Genomic DNA, 18842 nt, shown 5'->3' with positions numbered 1-18842 from the left:
AATAATAGATTTTGTTTTACCACTTGAGGGGAATGAGCTTTTAGATCCTTTTACAGATAATATGGTGAACGTGTTGCCCACTGAAACATTTAGCAGAGATAGAGCTGAAATAGCATTATTTGAAGTCTGGACCCCTGGAAAGTATTCACTCTCCTTTTAGCTTTGTTTTGGTCTCTACAAATTCCTGAGGACAATATCTGGCTCTTTACCAGCATTTTATTTACTTATTCGGCTATTCACTTACTCTTTTTGTCTTCTGTTTTGCTGGTTGGCAGGAAGCGCACATTGGGCTTTTGAGCCACTGAAAAACAGTTACCTATGCTGTCAAACTGCTATGAGAGTGGTTAAGAGTACATTTGTAGGCCAGATGAACAAAACAATGAGCTGAAAGACAGTAAAAACAGCTCAGGTAACTACAGTCATGTGAAAACTCTCTGATGGCACATCATTATCTTGAATTCATCAGAAAACAAACACTTATTGATTTCGGACTTTAAAGAGAGCAGAGGGAACCCCATCAGACAGCCATTTAAGTTAGAAATGTGAAAAGAAAAAGCATAAATGCACATTACATTTCAAATGTAATATTTCAGACTTATATCCTGATTACTGCTGAAGAAATAAAATGCAAGTGCTGTGTGGAGATGACTGAGAGGCTGTTTGGTATTTCAGGTCAGGAGTGGTCCCAGGGGTTTATGGCGGTCAACTCTGCTAATCAAGACAGGTCAAAGCAGCAGCACGCCAAAAATATACTGCAGTGCTAATCCACTCGGTCCTCATTTTCCACTGTCCCCTTGCCTTATTTAGCTTCTCTCTTTCTCTGTTTATCAATGTGTTAACCCACTCTCCTCCTCCACAGCTTACTTTCTTCTTTGTATCCACCTGAATGATTGCCGAGTGCTCACAGATGCATATTAACTCACCTGTTGTTTAGATTTCGATCCAACATAATCTGATATGCACCACTTTGCTGCAGTGTGTTAAACACCAAAGATCGGATCCTGCTGGCGCTGATTCGTTCAACCTGATGACCAGAGGATTGGAGCGGTTCACATTTATGACCACAAGGCTTCGTGTAATCTTGTTTATTCAGCACAAAGATCCGATTTCACGCCGGCCGGGACTTAAGAACGGTCTCCTGCTGTAGCTCAAGGGTATGAACAAACGGAGGTCGATTACTATCTGAGACCAATCTCATTTATTTTGCGAGGCTGAGAGAACTTGTCTGACACAAGGGAATGAGCATCAGTGTATTTGCTTAAGACTGCAAAGCCCAGTCATCTTTATAACTATCTGACACTGGCTTACAATAGCTCTAAATGGATGAGCAATGAGTGAAGGAGTAGAAGGCTGTGAAATTGACCCATTCATCTCTACAGTATGATCTACTCTGATGATATAAGCAGTGGCGGTTCTAGGTCAATTTTACAAGGGGGGCCAGGCTGGGGCCAGTTATTTCATGAGAGGGGCACAAAAAAAGCGGGTTAAAAAGACAAAGACAGTATAAAGTAATTGTGTAAAATAAACATAAAATAAAGTAATTGGTATTTGTTTTTGTAAAGGTATTTTGTTTTAGTACATTTAAGTTACAGTCCTTTGTTTCAGTAGTTCTTTTCATTTAGAGTATTTTTTTTAGCAACTTTAAGTGACAATTTAATAAAAAAACATAAACAGTATTTGCTTTTATATAAGGTAATTAACAGTTTAATCTCCACTGTACATCCGGGTCTCTGATTTGATTTACTTCCAATAAATCGTAATATTGTAACCTTTTTTTTGGAGGGGGGCCACAGGGGGATCCCTGGTCAGTGTTACGGGGGCACTGGCCCCTGTTGACCCCCCCCCCTAGAACCACCCTTGGATATAAGGTTGACACTGCCTCTATGCAGTGGGCCTCGAAGAAGCCCATTGTGTCTGGCTGTATTTTCACATCACACACGAGTCTCATTTTCTCCACAGGTGGGGGGGGGGGGGGGGGGGGGGGGGGGGGGGGGGTATTCACCACCCTTGTTTCATATAAGACCCCTAACACACCACATCTCCTATAAGTTCCTGAAAACTAGCAATATTGCTGTCAGGTTAAATACCTCCAAGCCACAGTCTTTGATTCAATTGCTGTGCTCTCTACTCCAGCTGTTTTTAACGCTGCCTGCCAAAGTGAATAACTGTCGAAAATTTCACAATATTTAAAATACTGTAGCCTAAAAGAATGACAGAGGGGTTAGGCATGCAAATACCGCTGTGCATTCATGGAACAAAAAAGATAAGGGGATCGCAAAACAGAATGTATTAAGTAGAAACGTAACCATGGGGGAATTAAAGGGAATTAACTTCTACTTAGTCTTTGCATGCAGCAGAGAAAAAGCAAGTTTTTAACAGCCAAGCCTTGCTGAAATCATTCTGAAGTATATTCATTAAATGAAGGGATTAAGAACAGCAGGAGAAAGTTAATGAGCAAATATGGAAACATGATCTGCTTATTACTGCCTGAACACATTTAAATGGCCCTTGAAGACACTGGTGCCACATTTCATGAGGTAGCCACCAGGAACAGTTACAGCTAGTTTTCAACAAATTACATCTGGATAATTACCCGAAGCACGATGCAGACGTCAGTGCAGTTTTTTCAAAGCCTCGGAATATATGGCTCCAAACCTTAAAGGGCTTAAAACAAATGTTTTCACTCCGTTTATTACCCTGAGCGATGCTGCCGTCACACACAAATACAACATTTCGGGTCAAGTTAGAAGACTTGTAGTTTTTTTGGAGAGATTGTCTGTATTTTTTTATTGTCTGCTCTTTGCACTATTTTGAAGGAGGAGGGGGTGTTTAAAAACTTGATGTCATGAATTTCTGAAAACAATTTAGAGTTTTGTCATGATGAGCAGGTTTGGGTATGAGTGAGCTATTCTGAAGAACCCACCCTGCAAAAGATACGCACAAAGTAATTTTCCGAGCTCAAACCGCCATTGGCCATTATTATATTAGCACTAAAGTCAGCAGCACTGAGGCCTGAATGCTAGGGCGCTCTCCAAGGTGCTGATCCTGCTGCTAGGAACAGTTACAATTTTGACCCCAGGAAGACTAGCTATGCTCTCTAGATCCCTCTCTTTCTTTACTAAACTCAGCAGTGAGGGGGGTCTGCTCTAAATAAGTTAGCCATCACTGGTAGTCTATTCTTTCCGACCACAAATTAATTGTTGTGCCAGCCATGTCCACAAAAGCTGTGACTACCTCTTGTGTGTAAGAGAGAGAAAGAGAAAAGAGACAGAGGGGAAGAGAAAGTGGACTTGTGCACACCATTTCTTCCAGTTCCTTACTCAGAATACAGTTTTAGAGAAATTCTAACATTTTAAATGGCTTTAAAGGGGCCCCTTTATGCTTTTGGGTTTTCAATTTATGTAGTGAGTTAGATGGGTTTTTGTACATGTAAATATTTGCTAGTCCTCTAACTGTTAGAGGACTAGCAAATATTTACATGTACAAAAACCCATCTAACTCACTACATAAATTGAAATGTTAGAGTCTAACACATTGTTGGTGAGCGGGAGCGCGCTCCTTCACTACAGACTTTTGCGCCACCTAACCATTCGCCAAAAATGTTTTTAAAAACACTGGTAACCGGCCAAGCGCCGGGCAAAAAACAATCTTCAAATAAAAGAAAGTCACCGGAAGAGTTAAAGGAGAGTGACAGGGAGTAGAAGAGGGAGAGAAAGTTTCAGCCACACTGGCTTGATCGATGGAGTTGGCTTCAATATGATGCCAATATAAACAAGGTCTTTTGTCGGCTCTGTACATCAATGCCGACCTATGCTGACAAGTGAGTGAAGAGTAGAAAATATAAAGGTATATTCGCTATAGGGAAATGTCCCAGCAGTTTAGGAGAATGAAGGTTCTAATCTAATCTATTACATAGCCATTACATTTCTAACTCTTAATGACAGGAAGGCAGGAAGTGTATTATAAAAATAATAATATTCTTAGCAGAAATGTCACCCTCCTTTTTTTCTTTAACAATGACCACAATATAATAATTTTAATAAACCAAATATGAACAATTGAGGAAAATGAGGAAGAACTGATGATTCAAATGTTGTAGTACAAGTAGTAATGTAGTTTGTGCATAAATGATTGCAACAAATGTGTTCATTTTCATTAGGGTGGATTCTTTGGACGAATGCTCTTGGGCCAGTGGTTACAATGGTGGGGCCAGTGATAATGAAAATCTACTGGCCCGGAGTGCCAGTGGAATTGTACCCTTAATGTCTACCCCTGCCATAGGGGGCCTTAAAGTATTTATAAATATATATAAATCAGCCACTTTGTCCTCCAAACACTACATTTTCCCCCTGCTTCTCCAAAGATATATTGCTTGTTTGTCAGTAGAAAAATAGTTACAAATGCATTTTGTGACAGCACAGTAGGTAAAAGCACTTGGTTGCTCCAAACCCCCTATGGACATGTGATGCTGACCAGAGAGCACTTTACTAAACCATTTAATATGATGGAACAAAAATAAAAACGCATTTGAGAGCAAGAAAAAGTACAAGCTGGATGTTTGAGGTCAGAGTGCTGTAATTATCTTCAGTAAAAAGGATAAAATGCTGTAATTATGATGCAAAAGTGCTTTCACTGTGAAATGTAACACACGTCTTTATTAAAAAAAAACATGAATCAAAAGAAAAGTTGAAACAACTGAAATGTTAACAAGGTCGAGCAAAGACGTCGAGTAAAGAGATGCACTTTTCCATCAACACTTTCGGAAAGAAAGGACAACCAACTCATCGTCGTGCCAATAGAGTTTCATTTATTTCAGGCATGGAAGGTGGGACAGAATTAAACCTACAATTCATAAAGTGAAACAAATTGCTGACAGCATCAGCATGTGTATACACACACACACACACACACACACACACACACGTACATATTTATTCTTAATCATCATTAGCCCGCCGTTGGTCGCTGCTCGTATACGGTATTTGTTCACCAGCACACACATTGCGGGGCTAATTTGTTTAGAAGGAATTAATTAGACATTAATAGGGCTAAAACAATGGAGCAGAGGCAGGGTGTTTAACGGTGGGACGACAAAGAGGCAAACCTGTCAGGGAACAATAGGCTAATACCCACCCACCCACCCACAGCTTCCTGGGTACTGCTCAATTATTTTAATAACACATTAGGACACACACAAATGCATGCAAGCAGGAAGTGCATTTTGTGATCAGCCCCCAGTGTGAACATTCACTCATAACGGAGAGACAGCATTCATGTGTTTCTAATGGAGCAGATGTTTCAGTTTTGAAAGTGTCCGCTCTTTTACCTTCAAGGCAGATACTGCAGCTGCTGTTGACGTGTCTGCAGTTGATGAACCCAATTACAGAATAACATTCAGAGCGCCAGCCTCTTATCACCTGTATTCGCGCCCCACGCTCATCTCTTAAGATCTTAATCTAACTCCATTCCCCTTTCCACTCTCTCTTCCTGAATCTTCTCACGGCTGTTCGTGGCTGAGTTCCAAACGGCGTCCCCGCCTTCCCTCACAGCCACTTCTTTAAAACAGCCAAGGCAGAGTTGAAGGTGAACTGGGCCTGGTGGGTTCCGCGGTGAGCCAGCAGCAGGGAGCCCGCCTCGGGGCCGTGACCCGCCGCCAGCAGCTCCGAGGCCGCTGTCTCCACGTCCCAGCCCCCCTCCTGCTGGTGGGACAGCATGTGGGCGCTGAGGAGGGAGTACAGGGCAGAGGAGACGCAGCCCACCAGGACCCCCGCGTCCAGGAGCAACGAGAGAAGTTCAGCGTCGCAGGAAGAAGCCGTCTCCTAGAGGAAAAAACAGAAGAGGGAGAAGAAGTAAACACACATGTGGTAATGGCTGTGGTGGAAATTCCACACTTAATCACTTTCTGGTAAGAAAAGAACAAATATACAAGCTTAAAGTTCTGTTATTTAATAAAGAGTTATAGCAATTAACAGAATCAATCAATTTCCAGCTGGAAGGACAGATAACCTGTACCACTAATGTAGCACAAGAATCTGACCAAGTTACACAGAAAAGCAATGACTTTATACAGGGAAGAGACACAGGAACAGGACTCATTCAGCTAGGTCACTTACATTACAGTCTTAAGAAAGGTGGGGGGCAGACAGAAGGGGAAGTATAGCATGTTAATTATAACCTTAACATCCATATGATAATTGCCTGACAATGGTCAAGGCGACACACTTCGGTCTGAGAACATTTTGTAGTTAGCAAAACCTATATGTATATTGAATTATTATAAATTCCACGACAATGGGGTCAGGAGAATCTTTCCTATTAAGAGTGTGGACTGTCTTTTATCCTTGTACCATCATTTTGTCATTTAAACAACCATTTCAATTGCCAGGTGATGAGCTATCATTCAGCCGACCTGCTCTTAAAACCCACTGGCTGATAAAACCTCGAAGTGGCGACTAGATTTGCGAAAGCGACCTGTTGAAAGAATATAATTTAGCTTCCTGCTGCAGCAGCAGAGTTTATAGAGTGCGTGATTACAATGCTACACGCTTGAAGAAACCTGATGAGGTCAGAGTGTTGGGTCAAATCATGCGTTGACCCTGTGGCTCACCACCAATCCAATGGCATATGCCTTTAAACACATGAACGCACAAAATCAAACGCATGTTCTGAGGGAACGTTCACATTTTCCACGTCATACTATTTCAGACTCAAAGTCCCAGACTTCTTAGTTATTTGGGTCATAGATAAGAAAAGGTCATTCAAATCACTAAACAGAAAATACATAGCATTTCATTTAAGGTGCAACGCTAACACAGTGCAATGTTATTTGTCGTCATGAAAATGTAAATCACTACCTTGCACTTTAAACAGAAGGAATGTTCAATTCACCAGCAAACTGCTTGTATGCTCAATTCATTTGTTTAAAGGTCTGAATTTTTCTATATTTCAGAAAAACAGAATAAGCGCAATAGCATGAAAGAAAACGAATATTTTCCATACTGCGTAGGATCTCCTGCAGTTCTTTGCAGCTTTGAGAAGATTCTCGGTTACCAAAACAATTCTGAACACATGTTCGCAGAGCCATAAACAAACCTTTACGTAATGTTTAATCCCATTTTACGCCTTTTTACATCAATGAACTGCATGCAAATTCAAGCAGCTAAATGCCGCCGGGGCTGCTGCGAGTGCTTCACAGGCCACGAAGACAGGGGGGGGGGGGGGGCCTCGGTGACTCAGCACATCTCCTTTGCATCCTCTCACCTGTTTGCTGGCTCTATTAATGAGTTTGCACTTGCAAAACTTTACACGCATATGTGCGCGGAAAACAACAGCGAGTCCCTGTCAGGGTATTTCTGGAGCTGAGGCAGATCAATTATAAATGTGAAGCTCATGTCTATTCTGTAGTGGAGAAGAAGGGGCAGAGACGGATGCATTTCTCCCCCTCGCCTCTAAAAAAATCTCTCATCCCACGACTTGCCTCGCTCCATTTTTCTTTCCTTGAAGGACAATTCATCTGTAACCACATAAAAGTGTTAAAAAGGGTCACTTGAACAGCGATGATGGATATAAGTGGACCTGAACGTCTCACACGAGAGATCAAAGACATCCGACTGTTGTCATTGACAATGACACAGACCCCTCGTGGAATTATTGCACATAAAATAAGTGTAAGCTTGTGGTAATGTGTGCAGTTCTGAAAGAAAAAAGTCCCCAGATTCATAGGATCCGTGAAAGTGTTCTGGATGTGGACGCATTTACCATTTTAATATAATAAAAGCTCACGGTTGCTCTGGTACCAAAGGGAGAGGGCTGACATATAACAGTTATAGACAGTATGTCATGCATGACTAATCATTTAATTTCTCCCTTCCTTTGAGAGAGGGGACCAGATGAATCACGACAAGCCGCGGGAGAGAGGAGGGCAAAACAGACAGAGACGTTTTTGAATCTTCAGAGAGAGGTGGACGGGGAGGTCATCCGGTTATAATTAAGGCAAAGAATAGAGGGGAGAAAATGTTTGACAGAGAGAATAGCTGGAGAGGAGAAAGGCATGCATTCATTTTTAAGAGCACCAAGTGCTGAATGCACAGTAGAACCAAGGAGAGGCACTTCAAAACATCTTAACATTTCAAACTTTGGAGTTTCGAGGCTCAACAGGGGCACAGAAAGAAAATGTAACACATGCCATTTCCTGGAACTGCCGTGAACGTTGGCCTATTTTGAAGCTGCGTTTCTTAACCTCTTAAGCCCTGAGCCTGTTTTTCAGGTCTCAGGCTTGAAAATGACATTCCCAGAACAAATGACCATATCTTCCCTTCTAAAAGGGTTACATTAATAATCTTTATTCTCAAAGTAATGATAAACCTGTGAGTTGGATGTAGAAAAGTCAGAATCAATATAGATGTTTTTTATTTTAAAGAAAATTCAGATTTTACATAGTAAAAAACTGTAAATTATAGTGTCCGTCCAAAAATTCTTTTTTACTTATAGTGAAAACTACCCTTGGATGATGGGTTAGTAGACTAAAAGCTTTAGGAATCCAAAGTACAACATATAATAAGTACCCTGTATCAAGATTGATGCAAAACAAGTTAAATTTGACATTTTTAGAAAGATTTAGCCAAAAGAAACCACTTCTGGGGTCATTTGGGTGGATTTGACCTATCTCTGGCCCACCTTGCTCGATTTTGATGAATGAAATCTCTTTATAACCGCTGGAGCCAATGGAATCGAGGGAAAGTTATATACACACCAACACGTTAACAAATAAGGAGTGAGAGTGACGCGTTACCAAAACCGGAAGCTGCATACACTCTGGTGGCTACCATTAGCAGCTAACTTTTCCCCTCCGATTTTTACATAAAAATGGAATTATGGATTATAAATAATTTCTTCAAAGGCACAGGTACATTATCAACCTATGGATCAACAGTTGTAGCATTTTTGTTTTTCGTTTTAATGCCATTGAACACGTCTTTTGATCTAATTGACAGCTACGGTGAGACGATCTGCCGTAAAACCTCCGTAAAGGTACGTGTTGTGATGTCTGTGTTTGCTTCCCCTGTCGCAAGTTCGGATCGCTCAGTGATGATACTATACCTAATCTGTGGAGTCTCAGCTTTAATCGGATATATTGTATGTGCAGCTACGATAAGTAATAAGGGTATATTTATCTTGAATTGTGCGCGAAAGTCAGTTTGCATTTTTTCGCTCAGGGGTCATTTAGACGCTTCTTATGAGACTTGTGTTTTGTTTTGGTAAAAATGGTTCATATCTTCAGTTAGCTGAGATTCTTCCCGTTAATCTGGTGCTACACATTAATAGTTTCATAAATGTTAAGAAGCCCTGAGACAAAAACGGTGGGAGGGGTCCAATGGGGGGACCGTCGTCCATAAGAGGTTAAGAAGATGACTATAAAGTTTACACATAAAACAGCTAGGATGATTTGTTTATTACACATTTTTCAAAGTTTCAACTGTCGCATCGTTTGGTTAGGATAATATCGCACTCAACAAAGTATTTCCTGTGATCTGGGAACACAGTGACAGTATACAAGAATAAAAAACGACAAGAGAGGAAAGTCGGTTAGATAGAGAGACTGTGAACGAGACAAAAAAGTGTTCATCCAGATTATTATTATTATATACAATTGTTTAAATGTAAAACTCTAAGTACGCTTTAAAAAAACGGTGGCCGTGATTAACGACGAATATTCTGCAAATTATTTTAAACAGCAAGTTAATTGTTAATTATTGTGAAGGTCAATTATGTAATTTATAAAGGAGAAATACCCTCTGGTTTAATGCAATGCCATTTCTAAAAGCCACTCGCAAGCATGGCTACAGAAAGACAAAAATAAAAGGAACCATAATTAATCTTCCATATGTTGACAGCTGGAAGTGGCCTCGTGGTGCCCTTTAGAGCTATTAGCGTGATTAACAGCTCTACAAATACATCTGACTTCATTTGATCCGAAGGCGTGCTAATCGCCGAAATCACCTTCTTTTGTGTTGGGCTGTAATGAGGGCTCACACCATTGTACATGCAGACCACTGGTGTGAAAGATTACACATGACAGAACAACAGCACACATGTACTGTGTTATCACATCCAGTGACTTAGGCCATCATGGGATGTGTACAGATTCAAAGGGGCCCTATTACGCTGTGTGTTATAGGTTTGTGTGCAAAGCTCAAATCCCCAAACTCTCTCTAGAGTGAGTTTCTCTCCCACACACTCCCACCCCCCCCCCCCCCCCCCCCCCCCCGCCTGCAATGCCACAATTGTAGTCCTTTGTTTACTTCCGCGACGTAGTGACATCAATACATAACACTGACGCTTCTATTGGCTAACGCTCCAACACATTGTACGTGAAAGGCTAAGGACCGGGACATCACTATAAGCGGTTGACCAATCACAACAGAGCCGGCTAGCTAATCAATCAGAGCAGACTGAGCTCTGGTTTCAGACAGAGGGTGAAAAGAGGTGCTTCAGCTATAAATAAACATTGCCCCAACCACTACATATATATATATATATATATATATATATATATATATATATATATACAGTATATTATATCTTTCTTTCCTGGTCCGTTATGGTAGAGAGAAAAGCACACAAAAACACTCAGGCACAGGCATGGTCCTGCACACTTAGGCACACACACACACACACACACACACACACACACGTACACTTCCCAGGCTATTACGATTTGACGGTGTCAAGAGAGACAGCAGATTTGAGTCTCAGAGTCAGTTGGATTGACATTCCAGCTGAAAATAGATGTGAAGGTGTAGCAGAGAGGGATGGAGGGGAATCTTGATATCAGAGCCCAGCTGATAACTTTATGTTCTTTTAAAAGCATGAACAGCTCTGCCCGGTACACCTACTGGTAAGAAGTATTTGTTAGTGCATTGACAACGTTTGAATGATAATTACCTGTATGTACTATCTTTAAACCTAATGTCTTCTTATCCTTCTTTAAGATTTCTCACTAAAGTCGCAATTGCAGCTATCTCTCTGCAACTACTCAAAAATGCAGCTACTCTAGGTCAAGGACTGCTTTGATTTCTACTCCTTCATACTGTGAAACTTTGTGAAAGAAAGGTAGGGATTTTAGATTATTTTCATTCATTAACTTTTCAACAGAACATGTCATACTAATGACCGAAGCTCATATCAAAATAAAAAAATCGTTACAATTTCTGCATGTTCAAGGAATAATTTGACATTAAGGGAAACTTGTTTTTTTCATATCTTGCATATAGTTTGAAAAGAAGATAAAAACGACTTCCTTAGCTTAGCATACAGTCTTAGCAAACAGACTGAAAACCGGTTAAAACAGCTAGCCTGTTTCTGACCAAACTCAATGAAAGTTTTCTACTAGCAGCTTTAAAATCACAAATTAACACAGATATATCTTATTTCTTTAAACTGTAAAAAACCTCAAGTTAACTTGTGGCTTTATCAGCGCTAGGCTAATCATTTGCGTGTCAATTAAGTCTTTGTGTTAAGGTAAGCTAAGCTAAGCTATGCTAACTTGCTGCTGGCTCCAGCTTCATATTTAATGTAAAGGCATGAGCTGTATTGATATTCTCTTAAAACTCTTTTAGGAAGAAAGCGAATAAGCCTATTTCCTAAAAAAACGAACTATATTGTCTCAACAGTGGAGCATGACATTGACCAATTTGATTTGGTCAAAGTGTTTTTTTGCTAGATTTGCCACATTATGATTATGACCTTTGCAGCTGAAATGCACCACAAACTGAATGTATAGCTTTCTGCTGTCAGGAACACCATCCACTGAGTCGACAGCTAACAATCTGTTCTACTGTACATCCATCCCTACAGCCCCCCACCTGCTGTGACCCTCCCCTCACCCTTCTATCTCTTTGAGTCTCTGACTTTCCCCGGCGGTCTGTCTGGGCCTCGCCTTTACAAACAGTTCATCGCAAACAGAATCTGACTGAGGGAATACATCCATCATGCCTTCCTTTCTTTCTCAAAGGTCAACAGCTTGAAAACCTGTCCTGCGGTGTGTGTGTTTTTGAGCACAGGTGTGTGTGCGTGTGTGTGTGTGCCAGGTTAAAAGCCCCTCCAAATCCTCTTTAAAGGTTCAAACAACACTGTGTCTGTCTCTTCAGCGAAGCGAAAGAGGCATCTTCTGTCTCATGTTTGTGTGTGTGTGTGTGCCGTGACTGAATGAACAAACACTCAGCATGACAAGGGAACGGACACATCAAACTGCAGCCAGAAGATGTCCAACCCCCACTCTCGCTCTTGTTATCCCCTCCTCATTTCTTGCTGTCTCTCCCTGGGAAAGACAGCTGAGGTTGTCTCTCCTGTTTGCCTTCAATGGCCGCTAAATGTTCCCTGATTGGTCTGGTCAATTTTTAACACCTTTGTTTTCAATTCCAGCTCTGCAAGTCTCTCATTTCCTGTATACGTCCTCCTCCGCCCTCTCTTTCCCTGAGCTAAACCTGGCTGAGAGCTTAATTGGAATTACCGTACTCGTACAAAGCCTAATACATAATGCATGGCCGAGCTTTCTTTTATCATTTAAATCATAAAGCTTCTTTTGAATGCCAGACAACACACAACTATCTCCTTCCCTGCCTCTGTCATCCCTTCCTCTCCTTCTTCAGGCTCTGCTTCCCATCCCTCCATCCAAGCTGTCCCCGGGCTTTAGAAGTGCACCAAACTGAGCGCGCACAAACGCAAGCGCTCCTTGCTTACAGCGCGACATGATTGAAAGTGACAGAAGAAGAAGCTGTGAAGCCAAAAAAAAAAAGAAAAAGTGGGCTGTGACGCACATGAGCAAACACAAACACAGAAACACAAACACTCGGGGAGCAAATCAGGGATCAACACACTCCTTTGCAAGCAAACACAGCTAGATTAACAGGGCCAATATGGCACAAACGCTGTAAACAAGCCCACTTAAACAAGCAATTAGACTCATAATCACTCCATCACACCCTCACACACACCAAGTGTCTTCACTTCACTGGGCAGATGAAAAAGGTGTAAGTGATTCTTTGGAGATGACATGGGGGGTCACATCTGTTGTTTTTCTCCATATGCCTTAATAACAGTGTGATAAATTAGATACTTTATTTTGTATGAAACTATTTGTTTGCCTCTAATTTAAGCTCTCCATTAACAATAGCTATATAGTCATCATAAATCTTCCTGCTTATGGTCTCCTTTTATTATCTAGGTCATGAAGAGGCGTCAGTTTTACTTTCAGGACTGTTTCTTAACCAGTTACTACTTGTAGTACTGCCAAGCGTTACTTCTGAAAAATGTACAGTAGTGTACAAGCACTCTGATTGGTCGGAAAACTAGAAAAGCACTACAGTATATAAAGGCTAGTCCAGTGAAGTCAATAGTAAACAGCGTCTGTGCCATGTGGGAACTGAAAGCCTGACAGGCGTAGCGTCAGTAACTTGGGGGGGGGTGGGTCCAAACGACTTAACAGTTGATTGATTAAACTACTATTCGGTTTAGGCTTCGCTGTCTAACAGCTGTAGCTGTTGGGTTATGGCAAAGCTGATGTAGTCAATGCCCCACTATGACAAAAAGACCGACAAGCAGATACACACAAATACATACATACACAATTCACAACCCCTTAAGTCTCACTTAGCATTTAGGCAGGGCAACACCTTTTTACTCCCAAATTGTCCTATATTGACGTTTTGGCAGGGAGCTAGAGGTTGTGTCCAGGTTTCATCTCTTTAAAGTCTTTGACCAGACGTTATAAGTGGTTCGTTTTTTCTGGTTATGTCCTTGAAATGCATTCGCAACTCCAGACTCTGCATATAGCCATAGCCGTCTAAGGACTCCTAGAAAATGTTAATGTTGCAAACTATGGTTTTTGGTACAGCTGTGTATATATGTGCAGCTGTATCACTGTATGCTGTACATTTGCAGTGACAGCTCATTCTTATTGGCAGGGCCTCTCTCATCAGCCCCTTATCTCTGTCAGGCTGGTGTTAACCCCTGGCTCCGTGCACCACCGCTCCCCTTTGCTCCTCCATGGCACATACATCTTCACTAGAAGGAGCAGAGACATGGAAGAAAAGATAGGAGAGAGGGAGAAAGTGGAAAAAGCGAGAGGCGAAGAGAGAGGCTCTTTCTGCTCTGAGTGAATAGAAAGAAAAAGACTGCACACTTTCCTGCATCATCGAGGACAATGCAACCTCTTCTTCATTACCTGCTCCCTACTACTTCTTTGTCTCCCTTTTGAATCGTATACTCTACTCCCACTCCACTCTTTTTTTTCTTTCCACCATCCTCCCTTATACTTTAACGCCCACGATGGTCTGCTCCACAACAACGCAAGACACGGTGAGTGTGAACGCACATCTCGCGCAACAGCTTCATAAATTACATTTCTCATTTACAACTTGCGTCAAGAGGATTTCTATAACACCATTTTAATTAAAAACAAATCTTCAGAATTAATCTTGTTTTTTAAGTAATCCAGGGCCATCTATCTTGTGAACAAATATATGTTGATACAGGAGAAAACAATGTGCACAGTAATCTATCACATCAGATACAGAGCAGAGTGCCAGGAAACACACACCGGTTGAAGATAAGGCCTGTCAATCACACAGAGTGGCGTGTCATTTTCATGTATGTAATCAAGAGCGCTATGCTTCACAGTTTGCAGTTAAGAAATATATTATGATGCATCGTGGCCTAAATCTACCAGTGTGAATGTAGACATAAAACGACAGGTTGATAAATGAAGAATGACATTCAAATCTTCTACGTGGTTTTCTGTAATCAATTAATTGTGTATGTTGGAGTGAAACCAACTGTGACCAAACAGATGACATTTTATCGTAAAGCCTGTAGATTAACAGTTACGTATCGTACACACGGTTCCGTCACGTTGAAGCTTGCCGGTGGGCGTGTCTGGCGCACGACCAACAACCAATCACATTAATCTCCCGCCCCGGACACACAAGCACACGGTTTGATTGGCTATAGCGCTTGTACTGGCATATGATTTGATTGGATGGCGCTTCCGTCGACGCTTACAAAGTTGAACCTTTCTCAACTTTCAGCGCGAGCAACGGAGGCAAAGCGAAGCAACGGAACCACAATGCAGTTCGGCAAAGCGTGACGTCACCCCATTCAAAGTGAATGGGAAGCGTCTCCGTTGAAGCACGCGACGGAACCGTGTGTACGATACGTTAAGCCTCCACAGTTAACTTACCTGGATTTCTGATCAACTAGCTTGACTATGATGTAATACTTCTGATCCCCCATTGATGAGATCGACTGATCTCCTAAAGGGTGGCCACTGCCAAGTCCAGTCAATTTGTAGATCTGATAAAAGTGGTTTTGCTCTTGTATCATCTTAAATGTGGTCATGATGGTGAACAATGTGCCCTTTAAATAAAGGTTTAGAAGTTAAGCAGTGAACTATTCAATAATTTAAAAGGTCTTTTTTTATTTCAAATGATTAGTCTAATAACCTTTGGTGAACTCTAATCCAAATGTTTAAACATCCCAAATGCCTGTTTTGATATTGCAGCCAGTACAACCATATTAAGCGAATGAGTATCAGCCATGTCATGATAAAACAAATCCATATAAATTATAGTTGTTTTGTGTCATAAACTCAGTGCTTCGTACAATCATTTACAGTAGTCAAAGCATTCCACTGTCCGAGGCCATTCTCTGACCAACTTTTGCAAAGTTCCGTAATTTTTTTTGGAGGAGGTCAGCACAGCGATGCAGCAGGGTTTCCATAGCAGAGTGATCAAGCAACAACAAAAAAAGCGACTTATTTTCTGTCGTAGTTGCAGAGTCATAACTTTGTGTTATGAAACGCTGTGCGGTGTTCTGTTGCCTGATAAGCCTTCAAACTAACTAGATCTGATACACAACATGGACTTCCATGATCATATTTCATGTCCAATGAAATATGGAACAGGTTTTAGAGAGACAGCAAGCCCTGGCCTTACCTTACATAAAAAAAGACTTCCAAGCAGCAGTGGCAGTTCTAGAGCATTTCACATGCTGAGGACCAGGCTGCTGCCACAATCTTAACAAAAATATGAAGCACAACTACAACAAATGACCACCACCTCCATATGTTTGTCTTCCAAAAGACCGACGGTACACATAAACATATTAATGGTAATCCGGTATTAAGGTATTGTATTTTCTCACTTTTATGAAAAACTTTAAACATTCCCTCTTTTGTTATCAATGTGGGCTGAAAAGGTATGAAAATATTAGCCACAGTTAAGGGGGCGAGAAGGGTGTCAAGGCTAAAAAATAATGAGGTTTGGGTGGGGGAAGTTTTCCTTATTTGAACCATCCTTGTCAAGAATGTGGTATGCAGACCTTAAATTGGATAAGACGGGTATCAAAACACATGAGGAAATAAAAAACCTTGAATAAATCTAATATCCTTTTTTATATCATTTGACTGAACAGATACTGTAAAACAGTTTGAAACACTGTACTGTATACAATACAAACACACTTTGGCAAACAGACACTCACATAGAACACGAGGAATGCTCACACACACATATAGAGAATAAGTGGAGAACACAACACAGACGCACACACAGACACACCCACATGCATGCAGCTCCACAGTGAGCACATTATCAGATGTATTAAACATCTTAGATGTAAGACAATTTCTCTCTGTCTCCGCCGATGTTATCTTCAGATGAACACTGCTCTGAACATGGCCCTGTTCGCTCAGCTCTCAGGTTGCAGAGGCAGAATTATTTCTCAAAGCTGTTTGACACACTACCCTTCTCACTCCATTCACACACCCTCTTCTCTAACTCTCCCTGATTTATCTCTCCTGGCCTTGCTCCCGTACCATCCTCTCTTCAGGCTGGCTGCACACTGCCATTTCCTCTCACCTCCATCTTTTGCACTTTACATATTCATACATTTGCTACCTCTTTGTAATTTCCCTTCTCAGCCCATTTCTCTCTCTAAACACCCTTTCCATTTGATATCCTCCCCCCCAACATCTAAATCACACATCTACTCTCTATCCCCCTTCAGCAACCCGCTTCCAAACCCCGCTCGCTGTTCTCTGCGGGATAAAAGCAGCGTTTTCCCCAGGTGTTCCGATATAGGCGCCTTTATGTTTCATTTAATAGAGGCTCTGTCACTTAATGGACCGGCTTTCTCTTATCTGATCCCGGAACAAAGAGAGGGGCTACCGGGTCTGAGAGGCCTACTTTGTGACTATTGCTTATCTGATGGGGAACAGTGGAGAGGGCCCACACAGTCTTAAACTATGACTCTCTTATCCGATGGGCTTCCCACAACTAAAGTACAGTTAGCAAGTGGATGAGCGCTGGCTTATTTAAATGTTGAGATTTTTTGGAGGACTTCATTCTTATCTTACAATGTTGAAGAGTTTTGGCCTACAGTTTCTAGTATTTCACCTTTTCTATTCTGTCTGGTACTTTTTAATATAGAATATAATACAGTCTCAGAACATTGTTACATTATTTATTTTAACACACACATAAGAAACAAGGCTGATGTTGGATCTGATCTACATAGCTTGTGGGAGAAATACCACTTTTTTTTAAGGCCCCTTACAATATTTTAAATAAAACATCCAAAAACTAGACGACATAACTTCATCTGAAGGATTTATTTGTATAACTATAACCTGAAAACATTTCGGTGTTGGACTAGAAAAGGATTTCTTAAGACATGACCATGAGCTCTGAGAAGTTGTTAAGTGAATTTTTCCCCTATTTCTAAAGTTTTCTAGGTGAAATAATAAACTGATTTGAAAGAAAGTCTGCATTCAAACTGCGATCCATGAAGAGGACTCCGCCTGAATCTGAACCACCCAGACTTTCACATCGCCACTTACCGGGGTCATGCTGTTGATCTGATCCAGAGTCAGCTTCAGCAGTTGTTCATCACCACTCTCAGCCATCAGTTTGAGCGCAGGCTGCTGGAGGCTGGGCTGCCTCTGGAGCAGCTGGGTGGAAATGTGTCCGATACACTGGAGAGGGAGAGAGAGTGAACGGCAGGCGGGGGGGGGGGGGGGTAAATGAATGGATGGATGAAAGATAAAGGAGAAAGTGGGATGTAAACAGAGAAAGAAAGAGTGAGGGAGAACAGAGGGGAGAGCGGGAGACGGAGGGAAGAGAGTGGGCGAGGAACAGTGAAGGTTAATCGATGTGCATATACTGTACAGACACGGAGGCACATAATACTTTTAAAAAGGTCTACACACAAACACACACACAGCGGTCCTACCCAGTAATATATGGATATCACAATGCAATCTGACTCCCCCATGCTCTGGCGGTTTCATTCCAGCAGATTCAAATTAAAGCTGTTCAGAACAGAGTAAAAGGCCTCCTCCCACCCTTCTTCCCACACTAATATTAGACAGCCAGGCAGACACTAGCCTATTCACACGGAATAGCATTAGCACTAAACTAATATCACAGTCAGCTGGCGCTAGACATACAGAATGGCATTAGGCTTACCATTTCCATGCTGCTCAGTAGGGCATGAATAGCATTAAGGGCAGCCAGATATCAAAGAGCGCGCGTGCCTACAGTACATTGTGGAATGCACTCAGCTGATGCTAACATGTTGCTGTGGATAACATACTTAATAGCTTTAGGCATGCTGTATTAAGATATGGGGGTAAATGTGGCAATGCTTGGGGTTTACGCTAAATTCTAACAAGCGTTTATTATTTCTCAATAAAAGTGATAGCAGAGTTGAAGCTGGGTTTTTTTCCCCCTTCGGTTTCAATTATTATTTTCACTATCCTAACTGTTTTGAAGTGGTAAAAGAAT

General features: G+C 41.5%; 1 protein-coding gene across 8 annotated transcripts in view; it reads right to left on the bottom strand.

The window, feature by feature from the left end:
* Nucleotides 1–4784: 4784 nt before the first annotated feature.
* Nucleotides 4785–18842, bottom strand: part of nbas (NBAS subunit of NRZ tethering complex) — a 183114-nt gene continuing 169056 nt past the window's right edge. For all 8 annotated transcript variants that reach the window (XM_034144125.1, XM_034144126.1, XM_034144127.1 and 5 more), the window contains 2 exons: nt 17897–18031; nt 4785–5819 (listed from right to left, as the gene is read on the bottom strand). In XM_034144125.1, coding sequence (XP_034000016.1) covers nt 5544–5819; nt 17897–18031 — 411 coding nt within the window. In that variant the 3' untranslated portion in view covers nt 4785–5543. The remainder of the gene's footprint in view (nt 5820–17896; nt 18032–18842) is intronic.

Source organism: Trematomus bernacchii, unplaced genomic scaffold (genome assembly GCF_902827165.1).
Source record: "Trematomus bernacchii unplaced genomic scaffold, fTreBer1.1, whole genome shotgun sequence".
NCBI lineage: Eukaryota > Metazoa > Chordata > Actinopteri > Perciformes > Nototheniidae > Trematomus > Trematomus bernacchii.
Note: the sequence above shows the minus strand (reverse complement) of the source record. Positions and strands in the feature narration are given on the sequence as shown.